The sequence below is a fragment of the Plecotus auritus genome (assembly GCF_963455305.1).
Source record: "Plecotus auritus genome assembly, chromosome: 8".
Lineage (NCBI taxonomy): Eukaryota > Metazoa > Chordata > Mammalia > Chiroptera > Vespertilionidae > Plecotus > Plecotus auritus.
This window is the reverse complement of record NC_137782.1, coordinates 61,014,049-61,037,488: the sequence shown is the minus strand read 5'-3', so window position 1 is coordinate 61,037,488 and position 23,440 is coordinate 61,014,049. Positions and strand designations below refer to the sequence as shown.

Genomic DNA, 23,440 nt, shown 5'->3' with positions numbered 1-23,440 from the left:
CGCTTGTGTACCTCAAGTTGTGGGAAAGCTGAGATCACGAGCATCTCAACGTAAGTAGAATCCAGGTGGTTGTGCTAGTCTGGGGTGCGGGGGGTTACGAAGGGAATAAGATACCCACAGTCCCTACCCTCATAGAGCTTACAGTCTAGTGGGTTAGCAGTTAGAATGCAGCGCCTAATTATACTCAGTGCTTCTTTGGGGAAGTTTAGTGTGCTCTGAGTATACTAGAGGGACACCCTACCTTTCCTGGGGGTGAGTCCCGAAGGGCTTCCTGGTAAATGTGGTGTTTAAGGTTAGATCTGAAGGGACCAGCAAGGAATTAGCCAAGCACAGGTGAGGAGGAGCTTTCTGGGTAAGACAGAACATGGAGTATCTGTGTAGGGAGTTCAGGCTCCTGGAACCTAGAGGAGGAGATGGCAAGAGAAGTGAGGACAGCAGGGACCCCATCATTCCGGGCTTATGAGTTTTGTTAAGGATGTGGATGAAGGGTTTAGGGCAGGCAAGTGACCTGATCAGATATACAGTCCAGAAAGATCGCTCAGGCTGCTGTGTGGAGCAACACTGGACCTGAGGAGACCAACTAGGAGGCTGTAATCGAGGTCAGGGAAGAGATGGTAACCTGAGATAGTAAGTGCAGATGGAGTCACAAGTGCAGACCTAGATGATCAAAGGATGTCAGGCATTTGATTGGCTAAGAGACTGTGGAGGAAAGAAAGGACAGAAGGAAATCAGACCCCAGGTTTCTGCTCACTGAGATGCACACAGGTGGGTTTGGGGAAGAGGAGTGGAATGAGTTTAATTTGGAAATGGAGTGAGGTACCTGTGGGACATGCAAGGGGAGATGTCCAGCAGGCAGATCTGTCAAGTGATCTGAAGTTAAAAGATGACATTGAGACTAGAGAGACTTTGGAGAATCAGCAGTTAGGAATAAGTAGGCTCCTTGGTGGAATGGTGAGTGAGGAAGGAAGTGGACCTTAGGGTATAACATTTAACCTCAAGGTCAGGGGCCATGTCTTAGTCATCTCTGCACCCCCAGCACTGAGCACAAGGCCTCCACAGAGTAGGCAGTCAGGAAAGAAGAGTTGACTGTTGGACACAGAGAGGCATTGTCTCTTTTGCCAAGAGGAACCAAGCACATCTTTCCTGGGAGACTGACTCTACAGCCTTGTGCTGAGCCCAAGAGAACCCCCTTCATCATCTCAGGGGACTTCCTTCTGGGAGCTCACAGTGCTCTGCTCTGGTTAAAGGGCAACATGCATAGAAGGGGCTACGAGTTTATGAACTTTGGAGTCACGTTCCTGGATTTGCAATGCAGTTCTTCAGTTTATTAGCTGTGCCTTCACTTTTCTGGCTCTTGGCTTTCTCGTGGATAAAATAGGGAATGATGGTACCAGCCCCATAGGGCCATTTTGTGTATGAAATGAGATAGTATGTACAAAGTGCATAGGAAGAAAGCATTCAATGAGTGGGGTGACTGTCCTATTTCCAGGCCCACTGTTATAGGCACAGAAAAAGTAAGGTATACAGATGGGCAGGAGGGCACTTCCTGACCATGTTCTTGGGTTACTGAGCAGTATTTTCTCTACTGTGGCTCGGGTCAGTCTCTCCTGCAACGCCCACTCAAGAACATCTTTCAGATGCAACCCTTCGTCACAGTAGTACCATTTTTTTATTTTAGGTATTTTATATGCTGGGCACTGTCATTCTCACTTTTTTCCACAACAAACCCGGAAAGTAGGAACTGTTATTATTTTCACTTTATAGATGAGAAGTGACAGTTAGGGGGGTTGAATAACTTGTCCAAGGACATACAGCTTAGTCAGTGGCAAAACTAGAATTAGATCCAAGCAGCCCTTTTACTACGAAGCTCTTCCTCCCAGACAACCACCACCCACACACGCACACTCATCTGTCTCGCTTCTCAACCATTATCATTTATGAAACAGAGTGCCTATCAAGTACTAGGTTCCCCACTTATCTAAAGAGATTAATTCCAAATGTTTGATTTATGCTTCATGGAGCATGTATTCATTTTACGAATGAGGAAATTGGGGTTTGGAGAGAGCCTCTCCTGACCAAAGTCATCTAGCCAATAAGTGATGACGTAATACCCAGCTCTGTGTGGCTCCAGCGTCCATGCTCTTTCTAGCGCTCCAAGTTATCACTTAGCCTATGGGGGATCTAAAACAAGACAGGTTTCAGTACTAGCCCGCCACGTATCTTGTTTTATCCATCTGAGAAGTGAAGGTTTTGCACTAGAATAGCTCAGAGGCTCCAGGACACATAAGATTATACCCAGATGAGAAAATTGAACTGAGGATAGAGGTGGAGTGAGTTTGGATCTGAGGTTGTGATGACATTTGTTTCACACCCTGACACTCCAGGATGAGTTGGAGCTCACCAGACAGGCCCTGGAGAAGGAGCGCCTCCACAGCCCTGGCCCGACCAGCAGAACAGAACAGGGACCCAGAGGAGAGGCAGGTGGACAGCTGGGCCAGGTGAGCTGTGGGTCTGGGGGAACAGATGGCCCATGAGAGAGCTTGTGTCCAGGGGCCTTGTCCCCTTCTCTTGGGAATTGTATCCTGAATCCCAGACCTGCCAGATTGGTCCCTTTGCCCTCTACCTGTTCACCTGTCTAAGGCACTGCCGAGGTGAGATTCACAGGTCTCTCCCACAGGTCTCAGGAGTAGAGGCAGAGCCTAGTGCTGGGATGGAGGAGAAGCAGCCATGGGAACAAAGGCTTGAACACCTGCAGCAAGCAGTGGCACAGCTGGAGGTTGACCGGAGCAGGCTACAGCACCACAATATCCAGCTGCGGAGCACCTTGGAGCAGGTAACATCTATCCTCAGCTCCCTCCTCCCTGTCCAGTGGACATGATCTCTACTTTTGGCCCTGCCCTCAGAGCAGGGGCTGGTACACTATAGCCCAAGGGCCAACTTCGGCCTGCTGCCTATTTCTGAAAATAAAGTTTTATGGGGATACAGCCAAGCCCCTTCATTCATGTATTGTCTACAGCTACTTGCAGGCTACGATAATGGAGTTGAATAGTTGCAACAGAGGTCAGATGGCTCACAAGCCCAAATACCACAAAAAATGTTTGTTAACCTTTATTCCAAAAGCCTGAGAGGCCTCCCTACCTTTCCTGCCCCAGGAGCACTTCCTTGCACTCAGGGCTGCCCTAGCATGTGCTCCCCTCAGCAAGCAGTTTAGCTCCCCATGACTGCTGTTCCCTGCCACTCACACCCACACGTGCACTGGCCTTCTCTTGAAAAGGCGAGCCGAGCCCTGACTTCTCACTTGCCTCCTGGCAGGTGGAGCGAGAGCGGAGGAAGCTGAAGAGGGATTTCCTGCGCTCATCACGATCAGGGGTCCTGGAGACCAGTGAAGCCACAGCATCATCCCCCACACCGCAGGTTCACCTCTTCATTGACTGCAGCCTCAGGAGAGCCCAGTCCCAGCCACCAGAATCATCCCTCTTCAGTGCATATTCCAGGCTACCCTGGCAAGGGGAGACAGCCACTTCCGCCATTCCAGAGAGCCCCTCCTGACCCGGCTCTGCCCCAGGCAGCACTGCTCAGTCTGTCCCTGACCCAGGAAGGAGGCTCAGCATCGGTGGGGTGGAGTCAGGGCTAGCAGCCCTGCATTATGAGGAACTCAGCCCATTGGTAGACAGCCCTGCACCCTCACAGGGAGACTGTTTCTGTGTGCTGAGCATCTCCCAGCTCTCCATCCCCCTTCCTTTAATAAGAGCTTCTCAACGGCAGACACCTTGTCTTACTCCTCTCTGCATCCTTAGCTCAGAGCCAGGACTAGCACAAAGCAGGTGCATGGTGTACTTTTGTAAATGAAAAGGTGCCTCAGTGAAGCCAATGCTTTCCAAGCCTTTTGGAAACTCAGCGTCAGGTCTCTGTGGGCATCACCCATTAGGCTGGTTTGGGCCTCTCCTTGCCCTGGTGCCCTAGAGCGTTCAGGCTGAGTTCCAACTCTTCTGATCCATAGCCCTTGCCCTGGCCCCCGGGACTGTGATGAGCTGAGGATGCCTGCAGAACCCCTGGGGTGGGAAGGCCTCTTCCAACAGGAATGGCATTTGTCTTCCACAGAATGGAAGAGGACAGAAGGGCTCTTCAGAGGTCAAGCACATGGTTGAACTGCAGAAAGAGGTATGTTCCAGAAGAATCCGTTTTCTAAGCCCCCTTTCCCTTACTTGCACTCAGACAACTGGCTTTAATGTCTGCTGTGTGCTTGGCCCTTTGTGCACCTCCCACAGGGAGAGGGGAAATAGTTCCTGTCTCAGCAAACTTCAGCCTCATGGTTAGGGTTGGGGTGGGGAAGGAAGAATTCTCCAGGCCCGCCCTAACTGGTTTGGCTCAGTGGATAGAGCATTGGCCTGCGGACTGAAGGGTCCCAGGTTCGATTCCGGTCAAGGGAATGTACCTTGGTTGCGGGCACATCCCCCGTGGGGGGTGTGCAGGAGGCAGCTGATAGATGTTGCTCTCTAATTGATGTTTCTAACTCTCTATCCCTCTCCCTTCCTCTCTGTAAAAAGTCAATAAAATATATTTTTTTTTAAAAAGAATTCTCGCCGAAACCGGTTTGGCTCAGTGGATAGAGCATCGGCCTGCGGACTGAAGGGTCCCGGGTTCGATTCCGGTCAAGGGCATGTACCTGGGTTGCGGGCACATCCCCAGTAGGGGGCGTGCAGGAGGCAGCTGATCGATGTCTCTCTCTCATCGATGTTTCTAACTTTCTATCCCTCTCTCTTCCTCTCTGTAAAAATCAATAAAATATATTTTTTTAAAAAAAGAATTCTCCAGGCCCCACACCTCCAGGTTCCTACTTAGGAAAGGAAAGGACAGGGAAAAGGATGAAGGAGCAAAAGAGACTAGGAGAACAGACTAAAGCCAGCAGAATACCCTGGCCTCCCTGCCCTCACATGCACCTTTGCAGGCAGGACTATTTTTTTAAAAATATATTTTATTTATTTTTTACAGAGAGGAAGGGAGAGGGATAATTAGAAACATCGATGAGAGAGAAACATCGATCAGTTACCTCCTGCACACCCCCCACTGGGGATGTGCCCGCAACCAAGGTACATGCCCCTGACCAGAATCAAACCTGGGACCCTTCAGTCCGCAGGCCGACGTTCTATCCACTGAGCCAAACCGGTCAGGGCCAGGCAGGACTATTGCCAGCACACCAGGCGAGTAGCATGGCACCAGGCCCCGCCAGGATCCATACCTTAGAACTCGGGTCAAGCTGCCATGCTCAGGAAAACTGTGTAAAGTGCCTTCTTGCCTCCTAGGCCTCACTAAAGGTGCTCCCTGTCTTTCAAGGCCCAGGGGTAAAAAGAACTGTGGAATTTTTACCTCTGAACCTGTTTTAGAGATCAACAGTCTCTGCTGGCAGGGCCTGACTAGACCTAAGCTATTACTTTGAATTCATACAAAACAATCCCAAAGACAGGATCCGGATTAGGATGAGGCAAGAGAGGCACCTTGCAAGTAGAATTTAAGGAAGCCCTCACAGTCGTCCTGGAGTGCTTCCTTAAATTTTGCACCATGGAAAATTTGCCTCACCCTAGTCCTGTGTCTGCCCTGAGCTCCCAATACTTCACCTCCTGGTAGTCTCAGTATACCCATCTGAGAAATGGGTGATTAATTGGTAATTTCAACCCTGGCTGCACATCAGAACCACCTGGGGGGCTTTTAAAAAAATACTGGTGCCCAGGCCTTACCCTAATCTAATTAGGTCAGAATATTTTTCAAAAGCTTCCAAAAGAACACAATGGAACTTTCTGCAGTGATTAAAATATAGGGTATCCCAAAAAAATGTACACACTTTGAATAATTATAAAGGCAGTGTTTATTAAAATACATTTCATTTTCAAAATTGAGCTATCAGCTGTTAAAGTATGTATACATTTTTGGGGACACCCTGCATTCTGTATATTGATTGGGATAGTGTTCCACATGGGTATACGTATACATTATCAAATTCATCAAGATGTACACTTCAGCCCTAGCTGGCTTGGCTCAGTGGATAGAGCATCGGCCTGCGGACGGAAGGGTCCCGGGTTCGATTCCTGCCAAGGGCACATGCCTGGGTTATGGGCTCGACCCCCATTAGGGGGCGTGCAGGAGGCAACTAATCAATGATTCTCTCTCATCATTGATGTTTCTATCTCTCTCTCCTTCTCCCTTCCTCTCTGAAATCAATAAAGAAATAAAAAAATAAAAAAAAAAGATGTACACTTCAAACCTGGGCATTTTATTACATGTAAGTTATCCCTCAATAAAGTTGAGGAATAGTTCTGTTGTTCAAGCTCCCTGGTTGATTCTCCTGTGCAGCCGGGGTTGACCATCACTGGATTCCGATTCCCAGGGGCCCTTCCCCCAAACACTGTAAAGCCTGATCCTGAGATTCATAGATATGATCGAGTTGGTTCAAATGCTGGTCTGACAAGAGCCACAGGAGCAGAGTGGGAAGAGTTGGAGCAGCCTCAAGACCCTCAACTGCTCTCTCCCTCTTGGTTTTCCTGCCCACCAGGTGGCCCTGCTGCGAGCCCAGCTGGCCTTGGAGCGGAAGCAGAAGCAGGACTATATCGCTCGCTCGGTCCAGACCAGCCGTGAGCTAGCAGGCCTGCACCACAGCCTCTCCCACTCCCTTCTCGCCGTGGCCCAGGCCCCTGAGGCCACTGTCCTGGAGGCTGAGACCCGCAAGCTGGACGAGTCCCTGACTCAGAGTCTGACATCCCCAGGGCCAGTCCTGCTATGCCCCAGCCCCAGCCCCCGTGCTTCCCAAGCCACCTCCAGGTAGCAGCTTCAGCCAGGGCAGGACTCAGGTCAGCCTGGGAGCACACAGACAGACAGATGGCTGTAGAGTGGGTCGTGGCCCCTCCACTCAGCTGCAAGTTTGCCAAAGGAAAGGTCCAGCTGTTATCTAACCTGGGAGCCCCAGGTCAGTTGGCATTCCCAGGAAGAGAGAAGGAAACCTGCAAGGCTTGGGGGAAGGTCCCAACTGACATGGGAATGAGACAAGTTAACCTTGCCTGCTAGCCTGCAGAGTCCCCCAGAGGCGTGCCTTGCCCTGGCCCAGGGGCATGTACTGCCTCTCTAGAATTTATTATCCCAGCCCTTCGCCCTCTCCTTCCTCTTCCCTTTCCCCTTCAATAATAAACCCTAGGTTTTTGCATTTGTTCTGTGCTGCTGTCTCCATCTGTGTGGCTGGGCTATAACAGCACCAAGGGCATCTATTAAGGAAGGACTTGCTACAGATTCCTGTCAGGTGGCATGAATGTGTCATCTGCCTGCGTTCTGACAGAGAAGGATTGCAGAAGATACAAAGACAGCCCATCCACAGGGAGCTGGAATCCAACTGCCAAGAACAGACAGACATCAAGGAGTCAGACAGTTCTGTGTGATAACGGAAGTGCTGAAAAATCCCAGGGACTAAGAAGGAAGGCATGAACTGGGCCTGGAAGGATGGAGAGGTGTTGGGAGGGGTTGCTTAGCATGCTGGTGAGAAGACTGGTCTGCCCTTGGCAGTGTAGGGGCTGAAGTTGGATGGGTAGGGAGGGAAATTATGGAGGACCTTGGAATCTAGATTTGAACTCATGGGTAGTAAAGTGCCATCATATGTTCTTGACTTAAAACATATTCTGGGACTTCAAAAACACTGAGTTGACTAAAGTCAGTCTCTGGAATTCAGAAGCTCGGCCTGGCCTCATTCCCCTTCTGCTCTGGGTGAATGTCCTTAGGGTGTCCCTTCCTAGGCATATCAGTTAGAACCAACTCTGGTCCCTGTAGTCCAGCCATGCATCAGCTGGTATGGAGCATAGACAATGGTAGGACTTGTCACTTATGGACTGGCCCCCGTGAAGGCAGTCTGGACTGAACCCAGTTCACAGCCTTAAGACTCATTGGCAACCTCCTCAAAACCTAAGAGAACAATTTTCTTTAAAGAATTCCTCTGGCATTCCAACAATAACCTGGAATTCCTCTTACCTAAGCCTGGGGATGGAGCTAAGGCCCAGCTAAGAATGTGGGGGTTTGAGAGCAGCCCCCACTCACCAGACCTACTTACTCGGGGCTTAGGCCCCATTGTATCCCATTGCACCACGCAGAGTGGAAACGGGGGCTGTTCACAACTGCTGGAGCTTTGTTCCAAAATCCTATGAATGGGACTCAGCAGCAGATACTTAGTTAAAAGTTATAGTTCAAGAATCTCCCAGAACTAGACCTGGAGCCCCGGAGATGCTGGCCTGGTCCCTGCCTCTAGTCAGATTCACTTTGGCTCAAAATCCTCACCTGCCCTTTTCTACACTAAGAGTTCTCAGGGACAAATAAGACTTCTCTTGGTTCCTTATTTCTTTAACCCCCAGCTCTGGTTCTGTAGCTTAAAGGCTGACCAAGGGACTCTGATTTTCACCTTGGAGTTTCTTCTCAGTACTATTTGGAGGTCAAGAGCCAAAGCCTTAAGCTCCTCATACCTACTGGGAGCCAGGGAGGGAGCGTCGAGCAGATGAAAGGCATTTTAGAGAGTGCCAATCAAGGCCTTCATTCAGTAATAAACTAATCATTTGTTCTTTCCTCCCCCATCCAACCCTCAAGAGCCCTCCACCCCCACTCTAGACCTTAGGCTAGGGTCTCTCCCCTCCACATCAGATATTCAGGTCAGAGTTGGCCTTCAGTTCAAGTGTTCACTGTGATCTTGCTCTCACACTCTAGCTGTGGATAATTTTCTACTCCAACTTCGGGTGTGTGTGTTGATTTTTGGAGGGAGAGGAAGGGAGAAGGAGAGGGATAGGGAGACAGAAACATCAATGAGAAAGAAACATTATCGATCGGCTGCCTCTTGCCCCATACTGGGGATCGAGCCCACAGCCCAGGCATGTGTCCCAACCATGAATCAAACCAGTGATCTCTTGTTTCATAGGTTGACACTCAACCACTGAGCCACCCCGGCTAGACCTACTCCAACTTTCTTTTTTCTTCCTTTCTTTTTTTTTTTTTTTTCTTCTTTTCTTTTTTTCCAGCAAGGTGTATTCATAAAACATTTTTATTGACAATTTCAAGAGGTTTGGTGATTCCTGAAAGCCTGTGAATGGACTCTGGTTAAGAACTTTTGGATCAAAGCTCATAGTATTGATACCATTATAATAACTTGGTTATTAAATAACAGGAAAGGAGTAAAGGGCAGACTAGATAATACAGGCATGCCATTTATACAGCTTTGCTAGGAAGCTGCAGTTAACACTCTTCAAGCCTGTTCCCCGAAGATTGCTGGGGGAAGGGGCGGGACAATGGGTGCATGCCCAGTAAGGTCTGGGTGCATGGGAAGATGCTCATCTGTCAGTCACACCTGGGAACAAGTCAGTGGCCACTGCAGCACGGGAAGATTTAACATTTAAACTCCTGAACAAAGAAATTGCTGGCTCTCTTGGCTCTCCTGCTTGCCTGCGCTCCTGGGACTCCTATTTCAGCGGGTGTGCTCCCCTGCATTGGCCCACGTGGCTCACGGCCATGTGGGACCCACACAATGGGCCACTGGACTAAATCTAGCCTGAGACTACAGCAGACCCTGCTCCACCATGGGACAGAAACTGGACACTGGCCCTACTTTTGGCTCTGCTGGAGCCCCAGCTGCACCTTTTCCAGGACTGGGTTAAGGACAGTGGGACTTTGCAACCTGAAAAATGTAATTCAACACCAGTACAAACCATTTAGTTCTCCCATGCAAGTCTTAGAAAATTCAACCCCACTCTCACTAGCGATGAAGAAATCCATTTCTCCGGCAACAGTACATTCCCTGCTACATTTCTTCTCTCATAGGAGTTGCTGTGGTTAGTTGGCTCATCATTCCAGAGACGTGGGCACATGCATTTTTTGGCTCCCAGAGCCTCACCTCATTCAGTGATTATAAATGGCATTGCAGCAGGGCACCTGTTTTTGGTTTTTTAAATATATTTTTATTTATTTTTATTTATTTTTTAATTTCTTTATTGATTGAGGTATTACATATGTGTCCTTACTCCCCCATTGACCCCCATCCCCCCACACTCATGCCCTCACCCCCCTGTTGTCTGTGTCCATTGGTTAGGCTTATATGCATGCATACAAGTCCTTTGGTTGATCTCTCCCCCTTACCCCCACCCTCCCCTACCTTCCCTGAGGTGTGATGGTCTGATCAATGCTTCTCTGTCTCTGGATCTGTTTTTGTTCATCAGTTTATGTTGTTTATTATATTCCACAAATGAGTGAGATCATGTGATATTTATCTTTCTCTGACTGGCCTATTTCACTTAGCATAATCGTCTCCAGTTTCATCCATGCTGTTGCAAATGGTAAGAATTCCTTTTTTTTTTTTTAATATATATTTTATTGATTTTTTCACAGAGAGGAAGGGAGAGGGATAGAGAGTTAGAAACATCGATGAGAGAGAGACATCAATCAGCTGCCTCCTGCACACCCCCCACTGGGGATATGCCCACAACCAAGGTACATGCCCTTGACCGGAATCGAACCTGGGACCCTTCAGTCCGCAGGCCGACACTCTATCCACTGAGCCAAACCGGCCAGGGCAAGAATTCCTTTTTTACCATAGCGTAGTATTCCACTGTGTAGATGTACCACAGTTTTTTATTTATTTTTATTTTATTTTTATTTTTATTTTTTTTTAGCAACAGAGATCAGCTTTTATTGACTGTGTTACAAAAGAGCCAGTTTAGTCAAAAAGACCAAAGCCCATGTCATCATCAGACTCCTCAGATTCTTCTTTCTTTGCTTCCACTTTCTTCTCCTCAGCTAGGGCAGCAGCGGTGGAGGGGCCAGGACCTCCTACTGGTACAGCACTAGCTGCAGGGGCAGGTCCACCAGCCCCTACATTGCAGATGAGACTCCCAATGTTGACACTGGCCAGAGCCTTTGCAAACAAGCCTGGCCAGAAAGGTTCAACATTTATACCAGCTGCTTTAATGAGGGCATTGATCTTATCCTCCGTCACCATCACTTCATCGTCGTGCAGGATAAGGACCAAGTAGATGCAGGCGAGCTCCCAGACTGAGTCCATGGTGAAGGTGAGTGCTGAGCGAGCGCTGCCGGGAGCAGTGCTAGTCCCAGATGAAGTGAGGGCCTCACCCCAACGCAGCCTTAGCTCCCTCAGAAGAACCGAGCACCTTACTGGCAGCTGGGGAAAGAGGGTGTACCACAGTTTTTTAATCCACTCACCTGCTGATGGGCACTTAGACTGTTTCCAAATCTTAGCTATGGTGAATTGTACCACTATGAACATAGGGGTGCATATGTCCTTTCTGACTGGTGTTTCTAGTTTCTTGGGATATATTCCTGGAAGTGGGATGACTGGGTCAAATGGGAGTTCCATCTTTAGTTTTTTGAGGAAACTTTATATTGTTCTCCACAGTGGCTGCACCAGTCTGCATTCCCACCAGCAGTGCACAAGGGTTCCTTTTTCTCCGCATCCTCACCAGCACTTGTTGTTTGTTGATTTGTTGATGATAGCCATTCTGACAGGTGTGAGATGGTACCGCATTGTCATTTTGATTTGCGTCTCTCAGATAATTAGTGACTTTGAGCATGTTTTCATATGTCTCTTGGCCTTCCTTCTGTCTTCTTTCGAAAAGTAACTATTTAGGTCCATTGCTCATTTTTTGATTGGGTTGTTTATCTTCCTTTTGTTAAGTTGTATGAGTTCCCTGTAAATGTTGGAGATTAAACCCTTATCATTGATAACATTGGCAAATATGCTCTCCCATGCAGTGGGCTTTCTTGTTGTTTTGTTGATGGTTTCTTTTGCTGTGCAAAAGCTTTTTATCTTGATGTAGTCCCATTTGTTTATTTTCTCTAGGAGCGGTATCGGTGAAGAAATTGCTTTGGCATATGTCTGAGATTTTGCTGCCTGTGGATTCCTCTAGTATTTTTATGGTTTCCCGTCTTATGTTTAATTTATTCATTTTGAGTTTATTTTTGTGTATGGTGTAAGTTGATGGTCTAGTTCAGCCATGGTCAAACTACGGCCCGCGGGCCGAATCCGGCCCGTTCGGCTGTTCTATCTGGCCCATGGAGCTGAAAGAGCGGAGGGTTCTCTTGCTCTCCCCTCCGCTCCTTTACTTTGAATTTATATTAGTTCACACAAACACTCCATCCATGCTTTTGTTCCGGCCCTCCAGTCCAGTTTAAAAACCCAGTGTGGCCCTCGAGTCAAAAAGTTTGCCCACCCCTGGTCTAGTTTCATTTTTTTGCATGTATCTGTCCAATTTTCCCAACACCATTTACTGAAGAGACTGTCTTGACTCCATTGTATGTTCATGCCTCCTTTGTCAAATGTTAATTGAGCATAGTTGTTTGGATCAATTTCTGGGTTCTCTATTCTATTCCATTGGTCTATATGTTGTTCTTGTGCCAGTACCAGGCTGTTTTGAGAACAATGGCTTTGTAAAACAGCTTGATATCTGGTATTGAGATCCCACCTACTTTGTTCTTCTTTCTCAGGATTGCTGTGGCTATTCGGGGTCTTTTTTTTTTTTTTAAATATATTTTATTGATATTTCACAGAGAGGAAGAGAGAGGGATAGAGAGCTAGAAACATCGATGAGAGAGAAACATCGATCAGCTGCCTCCTGCACACCTCCCACTGGGGATGTGCCCGCAACCATGGTACATGCCCTTGACCGGAATCGAACCCGGGACCTTTCAGTCCGCAGGCCGACGCTCTATCCACTGAGCCAAACCGGTTTCGGCTGGGGTCTTTTTTTATTCCAGTTGAATTTTTGGAAAGTTCATTCTAGGTCTATGAAATATGCCGTTGGTATTTTAATGGGGAGTGCATTGAATCTATAGATTGCTTTGGGTAGTATGGACATTTTAATGATGTTGATTCTACCAATTCATGAACATGGTATGTTCTTCCATCTGTTTATGTCTTCCTCTATTTCTTTTTTCAGTGTCCTGTAATTTCCCGCATATAGATCTTTTACCTCCTTAGTTAAGTTTATTCCTAGGTATCTTAATTTTTTTGGTGCAATGGTAAATGGGATTGCTTTTTTAGTCTCCCTTTCTGTAAGTTCACTATCCAACTTTCTAATACACACTTTCCTTCACCAATATAGTAGAACTAGGGGCCCAGTGCACGAATTCGTGCACCCTTAAAGGAACTGTGGGCCGCGAGGCTGCGGTGGGCACAGGGCACAGGGGCGGGTCTCGGCCCATCCTCAGCACCCCCACCCGGCTCCTCCCACTGTGGCTCCTAGTCCCCTGTCTGCCGGCAGGGCCATCACCGGCAGTGGGTGCAAGCAGCGGCTGCCAGCCCCAATCGCCCCTCAGGAGCAGGGGGAGGTGGAGAAGCCCTGAGGGGCAATCGGGGCTGGCAGCTGCTGCTCGCACCCACTGACAGCACTGAGTGATCAGGGCTGGCGCCAGGCGCTGGCAGCAGTTGCAAGCGCCCAGAGGGACTGCGGCGCACGGAAGCAAAGAATTTTCAGTAACTACCAGAGGCTCGCCCCGATGACAGCAACTGGCGCCCCACCTTGGTCTGGTGCCCCTGCTCACCTGCTCCACCATCCCGCCACTGCCAGTGCCCACCATGTTCCACACTCTGCTGCCTGCTGCTGACGCCCACCATGTTCCGCGTGCACCCCCTGTTGGTCAGCGCACATCATAGCAACCGTTAGTTTGGTTGTTCCACCGTTTGGTCTATTTGCATATTAGGGCTTTATATATATAGACTAGAGGCCCAGTGCACGAATTTGTGCATGGGTTGGGTCTGGCAGGCCAGCCCCGATTGGGGCCAATGGGGGCCCAACAGGGGGATGGGACACGGGAGGTTGGCTGCCGGCCCCGCCCTGGAAACAGGGCCTGATTGGGGCTGGGCTGGCAGTGTGGGGGAGAGGCTGCAGGAAGTTGGCTGGCTGGCCCCACTGCCATTGGGCCGGTTGGCCGGCCACGGTGCATGTCATAGCAACTGGTCATTCCAGTCGTTCCGATCGCTTGGCTTTTATGTATATAGATTGTCTGTATGGAGGGTCCTATCAGTAACGGTGCCAATTGCTCTTCTCCAACTCCAAACCCAGAGAGGCCTGAAATGGAGAAGCATAAAGGAAAGTCTTCCAGGCAGGGACCAACCTTGCCTAAGAGCATTCAGCCAGCCAGAGCTTCCTTGTTACATGCCACAGGGCATAACTAGAGCAGTGAGTCTGGCAGATGGGACATGTCCCTGACCATCCAGCCAGTTCTCATGGATATACTGGATGGATGACCTCATGGATGGTGTGATTGATCACCAGAACCCCGGGGCAAAAAGGCCAGAGCTGAGTGTTTCCTTTCAGAAAACTTTCCCCCTCCCTCTAACCTCCTTGTCTGCTTTAATAGCGACTGGTACAGGCCAAAAAGTCCTGAGAGCAGAAGAAAAGAGTTGAGTCAGAGTCTGGAAAGTGTTCTTGTTCCCAGGGAGTGCCTGGGTCTGGTGGGCGCAGCACCCTGTTCTCTCAGTAAGCTTCCACGCTTTGTGTGTTAGGGTAACAATCAACATATCACAGCGTAATTACCTTTGCGCATCTGCTTCCCCACATGGGACAGGCAAGTAGAGAAGGAAAAGCTGGTGACATATGTCGGGGATGAGGACAGTGGGGAGTGTACAGTCACAGGCTGCAGAGTGAGGGCAAGATCAACACTGACACCAAAAGCCCAATGGTTGCCTGCTCTACTCCAGGCCTGAGGCCTCCTCCAGTCACCACCTGATTGTACACGTCCTTTTCCATCTTGGTTCAGAACCATTGCAGCCCACACTACATCTGGAGGCTTCAACAACACCATCAGCATATTGGTGTTCTTGCCAGGTTGCGGGCATTCTCATGTGTATTATGCGTAGGGAGGTTCCGTCACCCATGTTCTCAGAGCCTAGAAGTGAGACCTGATTCATTTTGCAGAGATAGGAAAGGAAGTCAGGAAGGCACTGGGGCTCACAGCCTGGCACTGATCACACCTGCCCCTCCTGCCTCCACCGGAGCACAATGCATCCTTGCTACTAGTTATCCCAAATTCCAAAGATTTCTGATTCCCTGAGTTCCCCACTGTATAGCAAAGGACTGGCATGGAGGTTCTCAAGGTCTGGTTGGCCTGGAGATCAGCTGGAATAGTTCCTCCTTGGTCAGCTGGAGTTGAATTTGATTTCCTTGCATCAGTGCCTATGGAGAGGAGCACAGACCATTTCTTACTTCACTCCCATGTTCTAGCACAGAGGGGAGGCTGGGCCACATTATAGTAGAGAAAGGGGCCAGGGAGGGGATGCAACTCAGAACCCACGACCTCTAGAGACAGTGGGTCTCCAATTCCATCAGGAGCTTCTGAGCCCATTCGGAAGCTTTGGTAAAATCAGGTAGACAACCCTGCTGGTGGAGGCAGGTTACACAGATGTGGTGCCTCATAAGCAGCCCAAGAGCCTCTATAGCTTGAGGGTCAGCAGCAGAATCTCCAAAAGTACTTGTGGAGGTGGGGATACCTCACCCACAAAAGCAGCCAGGCAACTGTCAGTCTAAGACTGCATGCAAACCTCATCTCAGCCTATGAGACAGTTCCCTTATCAGGCAGCTGATTGGTTTAGTTTGGTCTTAGGACAGATGACACTTCCAGCCCCCTGCCCACCACCACCACCACCACAATACCTCACCTCCTCCTTTTGGACCTAATAACCACCTACTCACTCCCAGAGCCAAGGAAAGGAGTAGCTGAGCTCTATGTAAATGCAGGTCCTAAGGAGCAGGGGTAATGGTGGGCAGGGGCAGGGAGGAGGAAGCAGGGGCTGTCAGTGTGCTCCAACCAATGAGATGCCTCTGTGTGACCCTGGGGAACAACGGGGAGGGGGTAGGCTCAGCTCTGCTCCCCACACTTAGAAAGTAGGCAAGGGAGGAGGAAGAACAGGAACATGGGGTCTCAGGGCCCTGGTGCCCTGGGCCCTGGTATATACTCCCTGTACCTTTCTGGAACTAGTTTGCCTAGACCATGAAGGAAGTGAGGATGGGAAGTGAGGCTTCTTTAGAGAAGAAAGGACTGTGCTCCCTTGTCCCGATGATCTCACTCAATTCATTTACATCAGCAGCCTATCACAGAGTAGACAGTATGACTTCTTTTCTCTTAGTCCTTTGTTACCAATGCCACCAGCTCTTTATATGCCTTCATAAGGCCTGAAGCTTGACACCAGTGGAAGGGCTTGGAGGTAAAAAGTTGAATGGGTCAGGGTCCGCGGAGAGATGGGAGTCTGCTAAGGCTGGAAGGTGTCCCTCTGAGCCTGGATGCTCCCTATTCCCAGCACATGGCCATTTGTGTGAGGCAGGGAGGGGGATGAGAATTAGTATTCAGATTTGGTTCTTCTTTAATTACTGGTATTGTTAAGGTGAAGGAATCAGGGAAGGCTTTTATTCAATGCCTGCACCTCCTATCTTGTTTCCTGTCATCATCTCTCCTGTATCTGAATATTCTAGCCCTATCAGTCAGGTCCAAGAATCTAAGGCTTGTTGCTGGCCAAGAGTAGTCTCACTTTTGAGCTGGCTGGTTTTCTCACCTTTTGCTGTTGCCTTAGGACTCAACTAGTCCTGCCTTTGGATGTAACTGTCTTCCCTGAGTAAGGGCCCACCTCTTCAGCTTGTCTGCCCAACCTCAAATAGCAAAGCCTTGTGGATGGAAAGCATGGGCTGGTTGCTGCGCCCTGCCCCTAATCCAGTTTTTCGTTCATTTGGCAAATACTCATTAAACCTGTGTGTCACAAAGCTCCACAATAGGCACTCAAAGGAGCAGCTCATCTCCAGGGGAGACAGAGCCTGGACATAGGCATTCGTAGGATGACCTGGATGCCCAGAAGAGACTCACTGGCCACTCAGGATGAGGTCAGGGGAAGTGTCACAGAACATTTTGGAGAAAGAGGGGGCTGACGGCCCTTCCAAAGTGTTTGTCAAGCTGATTGGATACGATGGGTATACAGGTCCTGGGAGCAATGGCAGATTCTTGGAGTTGTACCACCTAGCATTGTTCCCATTAGACCTTTCTGACCAAAGAGCAGAAACATTGCCCATAGTTGAACATCAAGGCAGTCCACAAACCTAAAAACTACCAAAAGGCTTTGTTCCTGTCCCAAAGGAGAAGGCACAGGGCAAGTGGCAGGCTGACTCAAGCACCAAGCACTGGGAAAAGTAGGAAGCTATGGTCACAGACTCCACCCTCTACCCTGGCAGCCTCCCTCACTTCCTCAACCCTCTTCATCACTTCTCCTTCCAACGTGTCACCTCTCGCCTCCACAGCTACCTGCTAAGCCACACAGGGTGCTCTTCTGAGGAGGCTGAGAGGAGGGGAGGGATGACATCTGGTTTGTCCTGTGACCTCCCTTGAGAAAGGGTTGATGCCCAATGGGGTCCTTTATGCCAGTCCAGTTATATCAAGGACTCCACCACACAAGTCACATTGAGTTCCTGTATGGAGACTTGTAGATAAGACCGCCTACACCTTGGCATTTAATCAGGGTCCAGATGGTATGGGAGGACTTGGAAATCAAGTGTAATGGAGACAGAAATGAAAAGGGCAAGAATATGTACCAAGACTGATTTGAGAGGGGTGACATCTATTCCCAATGCAGGGTTGTTAAGCATGAAGTAGAGAGGGGAAAGGAAGAGCCTTTGGCCCCTCTTGAGAAAAGAATCTATACAAAAACTTTGTAAATATCTATCCAACCAAACTTTTTTGGTAGATTTTCTTTTCATTTATTTAAAATGAAACAATTGCATGCACATGATTTAAAAATTAAATAGAGCCCTAGCTGGTTTTGCTCAGGATAGAGTGTTGGCCTGCGGACTGAAGGGTCCTGGGTTTGATTCAGGTCAAGGGCACATGCCCGGGTTGCATGCTGATCCCCACTAGGGGGCATGCTGGCCACTCAGTGTGTGTGTGTATGTATGTGTGTGTGTGTGTGTGTGTGTGTGTGTGTGTGTGTGTATATATATATATATATATATATATTTTTTTTTTTTTAGAGGCCCGGTGCATGAATTCGTGCATGGGTGGGGTCCGGCCAGCCTGGCCAGAGGGAGGGGACATGGGTGGTTGGCCAGCCTCCTTCTGGTCGAGGGGACAATTTGCATATTAGTCTTTTATTATATAGGATATATACTGAGTGGCCAGATTATTATGCGTTCAGAGATCATAATAATCTGGCCACTCAGTGTATATATATCTAAACAATGTATTATTTAATTTTGTATGCTTTTAATGTTATAGTTGTAATCATTACATGCATTTGTGTGCAACTGCTTTTTTATTGAAGTGAAATTCGCATAACATACAATGAGCCATTTAAGTGTACAATTTGGTATACTCATGTGTTGTGTGGCTACCAGATCTCTCTACATTCAAGACTTTTCAAAAGCACCCTGTACTTATCAAATAATCACTCACCATTCTCTCCTGCCCCAACCTCTGATAACCACTAATCTGCTATGTCTATACATTTGCCTTTTCTGGATAGATCATATAAAAAGAATCACAGCCAAAACCGGTTTGGCTCAGTGGATAGAGCGTCAGCCTGCGGACTAAAGGGTCCCAGGTTCGATTCCGGGCAAGGGCATGTAACTTGGTTGCGGGTACATCCGCAGTGGGAGGTGTGCAGGAGGCAGCTGATCGATGTTTCTCTCTCATCAATGTTTCTGACTATCTATCCCTCTTCCTTCCTCTCTGTAAAAAAACAATAAAATATATTTTTAAAATAAAAAAATAAAAAAAAAAGAATCACATAATATCTGATTTTTTTGTGCCTGACTTCTTTCACTAAGCATAATGTTTTTGAAGTTCTTCCAAGTTGTAGCATATATTAAAACTCTGCTCCCTTTAATGGCTGAATAATATCCCATTGTATAGATAAACCATAATTTGTTTACCCATTCATCCACTGATAGACATTTGTGTAGTTTCTACCTTTTGGCTATTGTGAATAATGCTGCTATAAACATTTGTGTACAGGTTTTTGTGTAGACATACGCTTTCATTTCTCTTGGGTATCTACCTAAGAGTGGAATTGCTGGCTCATACGGAATTGCCAAACTGTTTTCCACAGCAATAAGGTAATGATCTGCTGTCCATGGAACTCGCTGGCCTTATCACATACTCACCCAGTTCATGGAACTGCAGGAGAGCTATGAAGACTTAGTTTTGATTCTAGTTCTAGCAAAATAATGAATTAAAGATATCTAAAAGCTCTCCGATTACACATAGACACGAAGAACAGACTGACAGCTGTCAGAGGGAAGGGCATTGGAGGATTGGGTGAAAAAGGTGAAAGGATTAAGAAAAAACATACACACAAAAAGACACAGACAACAGTATGGTGAGAGCCAGAGGGAAAAGGGTTGGATGGAGGGGGAAGAGGGCAAAGAAAGGATAAATGGTGGCGGAAAAAGACTTGACTTTGGGTGGTGAGTGCAAGATTCAGTATGCAGATGATGTATTGCAGAGTTGTACACTTGAAACCTGTGTGGTTTAATTAACCTATGTCACCCCAATAAATTCAATTTTAAAAAGTATAGTCCAAACTACATAAATAAATACTCTCCTACTACAAAAATTCAGAACTGCTGGTCAAAATGTAGTATTAATTTTTTAAATTGTATTTATTTTTGAATATGTATAATATGGCACACAGGCCAAAGGGTACAAAAAAATATATGAAAAGAAACAATCCATCCCTCCTCAGTTCTCTACCTACCCAGTCTCTTCCCTCACCGCCCCGCCCCACCCCCCCAGGCAACAACTTACTATTCCTAATTTCTTTCTATCCTTCATATATATATATATATATATATATATATATATATATATATATATATATGGAGAGAGAGAGAGAGAGAGAGAGAGAGAGAGAGAGAGAGTTTTTAATAGAAACTATTTTAAATGCTGAGCAGAGAAAGAAAAACAGGAAGTCCCCAGATGCCAGAAATGAAAAGAGAAATGAAAAACAGCATAGGGAGTGCTTGAGCTACCTGAGTGGCTGCTTAGGAATGTAGGAGTTCCAGAGGACCCTGAGTACAGGGGAGGTAGAGAATTGGGACAAAACTCAAAGAGCTAAAACTTCAGTGAAAAGCTGAACTAGAAAAAATTCACCCTCCGGCATAGGATGAAACACGGAGGCTCATCTCTTTCATCTCATGGGAAAAGAGCTTCCCCCAAGAACTCCGTCTGGGCTTGCACTCTGCGTGATGTTGGGTCTAAATCAAACAATCTGCATGATCCAGGGCTCAGGCACAGAAAGTCCCCTGAGATCCGGGAGTCAAGTCTGGCCATACCTCTCCTGACACTGTCCTCGCAGGTAAGAAAATCAGACCAGGATTTTATTTAGTGCCCGACTGATGTCCACACAATTTCCTCTTGCCCTTTACCCCCGGAAGTCCTCGTAGCCCTACTGTTGCTGCTACAGTCCCAAGATTCCCCTGCTTTCAGGACCAAAGGGCTAGGACTTGTGTGGATTCTGAAGGCATCAGCTATTGATGGTGAGCTTGCCCACCACACACTCTTGCTAACTTCCATTTCTGCTTCTGTGCTAGGCATATTCTGATTAACTTTCTCCTGTTTTTTTTGCTTCTCTGATCCAAATCCAAAGCGGGCATCCTGGTGAATGAGAGATGAATATATATGTTAGTAGACTGTCCTTGTCCCACTTCCGCTTATTCAAGATCGAATGCGACAGGCTGACTCCTGGAGCTGGGAGGAGAATGGAGTTCACCTTCTCCAAGGAACACACAAAGTGACCCCAGAGTCCAGAAAAGAGAGCCTCAACTAGTTGCTCCTCCTCATATTGGAGGAAGAGAAAGAATTCCCCAGGAAGACAGGAGAAGGGCATTCTGGGGAGAGGGAGCAGTGTGTGAGAAGGTACGAGGCAGCTGGTGTGTTTGGGGAATGCCAAGAAGCCCAGTGTGTGAGCCTGGGAGAGAGGAGGGAAGGAATCAGATCATGCAGGGTCTTGAAAGCCAGGCAGAAAATTTTAGGGTCTGTGCTGAAGTAATAGGGGCAAAAAGTTTTAAGTGAGAAAGGGATATGACACTTAACCGGGTAACAGATGGACGAGGCACAGAATAGCCATGAGCCCCTAGGGGTGGGTACTGGCCCTGGTTATCCGGCCTATTGCCCTGGTTGTATCTGAGGAAGGTGGAGCTGATCACGAGGACCTGGGGAAGAAGGAGGAGGGGGCCTTTCCCACAGCAGCCCAAGCCATAGCTTACTCCCTCTCATCCCCTACCTGGTCTGTGCTATGTTCCATTCCACTAGGGAACAAGATCTTCTTCCAAAATCTAAGAAAGAATTAGGCGGTGGGGGAGTTTCAGCAGCTCCTGAGACCTGGGCATGTCCTGCAGCTGCCTCAGTAGGTTACCCTGCAGTCACCTCCCCTCACCTCCATGCTAAGAATGTCTGAGTTCCCAGACCTTTACCTCCTGGCTCAGAGCATCTGAGGTCCATGCCAGCCCAGAAAGCTTCAGGACAAGCAGAAGCAGCTGTCTCCAGTAGCCCTGGTCCCCCACATTCCTTCGGCAGGTGGAGCGTCCCCTGGTTTGGTTCCCTACTGTCTTGAAGCTCTGAATGGGGGCCTGGTTCATCCTGAGAAGGAGAACAGAAACTGGCAGAACTCTGGGAGCAGGCCTGGACCTTCCTGCTCCTGCCCTCTCCTCAACACCCACCCGAAGACTGTGGTATGCTGGGTGACATTGTTACTGACGCCAGAAGCCCGCAGGATCTTCGAGTTCTCCACCAGCACACATGTCCTGCAGTACAGATTGTTATGGCTCACTGAGGGTCTGGGAATCACCTTGAACAGCTTCTCCCACATTTTGCCCAGCTCGCTTGCTGAGTTCATGCCCTGGAAACAACCGGAGAGAGGAGGTTGAGGGCTAGGACCCAGGTATCGGCTCCCAGTGGAAGGAAAGCATCCCCAGGTGGGTGAGAGCGCCATCCAGAGCTCAGGGGCTGAGGTTCTGAAGATGGAAGGTGCACTAAGCCAGGGCCAAGATAGGGGTTTGGGCCTGAAAGTGGGAGATGGGCTAGGCCTGGGAAGGACAGGGGCAGGGTTAGGCCCAGTGTTAACCACTGACCAACCACCAGAGCACAGCATCAGGGATCATGGACTCTGTTGTCCCCATCAGGTACCCCATCGTCTTCTCATAGCATGTATCAAACCAGTTCTGTTCTCTGACTGTGTGGTGGCAGAGGGAGTCGTTGAGGGTCTTAGGTGGGCAGCCACACTTCCTGAACTTAAACCACAGGCAGTTGCCACGCCGTGGTCCCAAGTACATCACTTTTTCCTGGGGTGCCGATTCAGGTTTCTGATCCAGGCAGGGAACCATCAGGCACAAGATGAGCACCCAGAAGACCCATAGGACACAAATCTGCCACATGCACTTCATGTCTGGCTTAGGCGATGGCTTCCATTGGCAGGCAATAAACTGGCTCCTCCACCTGGGTCAGGGGCAAAGGAATGAGATCACAAACAGCCTCTGTCCCCTACAAGCCTCTGTCCCCTTGGCTTCTATGGCTCCTCAATCCTCCATACCATACCTCCTCCCAAACCCTCCTCTTCTGCCTCCTTATCCATTTGCTCACCTCCAAATAGGACTCTAACTGGGCCTGGGATAGAATGTGCAAGAGCAGAAAGATAATATATGGTGTATCCTGTACCCTCCCTGCAGGAGGAAAGCTTGGCTCTCAGTGGGCTCCATCTGCCACCCACTTATATCACAGATCTCATCACAAAGTGCACATTGTGACTCCCTCCTTTAGCCTGCCTGGGCAAAGCCAACGCCCTATCCTGTCTAACACACAGCTGCCTACACTGAATGTGAAAGTCATGAAGACAGGGGCCAACTTTGGCTTCTTTACTTCTGCATCCCTAAAGCTTAGAACCATATCATAAACATTTATGGGATACAGGAACAGGGTTGCGAGGGAATTTAAATCCTGTTCTTGTGTAATACCCCCTCTCCAATTGTGGAACCAGATCAGACCTCTCTTCTTTTCCCTTCCCTTCCCTTCCCTTCCCTTCCCTTCCCTTCCCTTCCCTTCCCTTCCCTTCCCTTGCCCTCCCCTCCCCTCCCTTCCCTTCCCTTCCCTTCCCTTCCCTTCCCTTCCCCTCCCTTCCCTTCCCCTCCCTTCCCTTCCCCTCCCTTCCCCTCCCTTCCCTTCCCCTCCCTTCCCCTCCCCTCCCTTCCCCTCCCCTCCCCTCCCCTCCCCTCCCCTCTTCCCTTCCCTTCCCTCCATCCCTCCCCTCCCCTCCCCTTCCCTTCCCTTCCCTTCCCTTCCCTTCCCTTCCCTTCCCTTCCCTTCCCTTCCCTTCCCTTCCCTTCCCTTCCCTTCCCTTCCCTTCCCTTCCCTTCCCTTCCCTTCCCTTCCCTTCTCTTCTCTTCTCTTC

The 23,440-nt window shown here is 48.7% G+C and overlaps 2 protein-coding genes across 7 annotated transcripts in view; one reads left to right on the top strand and one right to left on the bottom strand.

Annotated features, from left to right (window-relative positions):
• CEP250 (centrosomal protein 250) overlaps positions 1 to 7,199 on the top strand; it is a 48,622-nt gene extending 41,423 nt beyond the window's left edge. For all 6 annotated transcript variants that reach the window (XM_080686452.1, XM_080686450.1, XM_080686451.1 and 3 more), the window contains 5 exons: positions 2,385 to 2,498; positions 2,678 to 2,833; positions 3,313 to 3,414; positions 4,102 to 4,161; positions 6,548 to 7,199. In XM_080686452.1, the coding sequence (XP_080542578.1) occupies positions 2,385 to 2,498; positions 2,678 to 2,833; positions 3,313 to 3,414; positions 4,102 to 4,161; positions 6,548 to 6,817 (702 nt within the window). In that variant the 3' untranslated portion in view covers positions 6,818 to 7,199. The remainder of the gene's footprint in view (positions 1 to 2,384; positions 2,499 to 2,677; positions 2,834 to 3,312; positions 3,415 to 4,101; positions 4,162 to 6,547) is intronic.
• A 3,524-nt stretch (positions 7,200 to 10,723) lies between these two features.
• On the bottom strand, positions 10,724 to 11,068 carry LOC308256020 (large ribosomal subunit protein P1-like; the record flags this gene model as incomplete). Its single annotated transcript, XM_080683925.1, has 1 exon — positions 10,724 to 11,068. The coding sequence occupies one exon, from the start codon at positions 11,066 to 11,068 to the stop codon at positions 10,724 to 10,726; it is 345 nt and encodes a 114-aa protein (XP_080540051.1).
• Between the last annotated feature and the right edge of the window lie 12,372 nt (positions 11,069 to 23,440).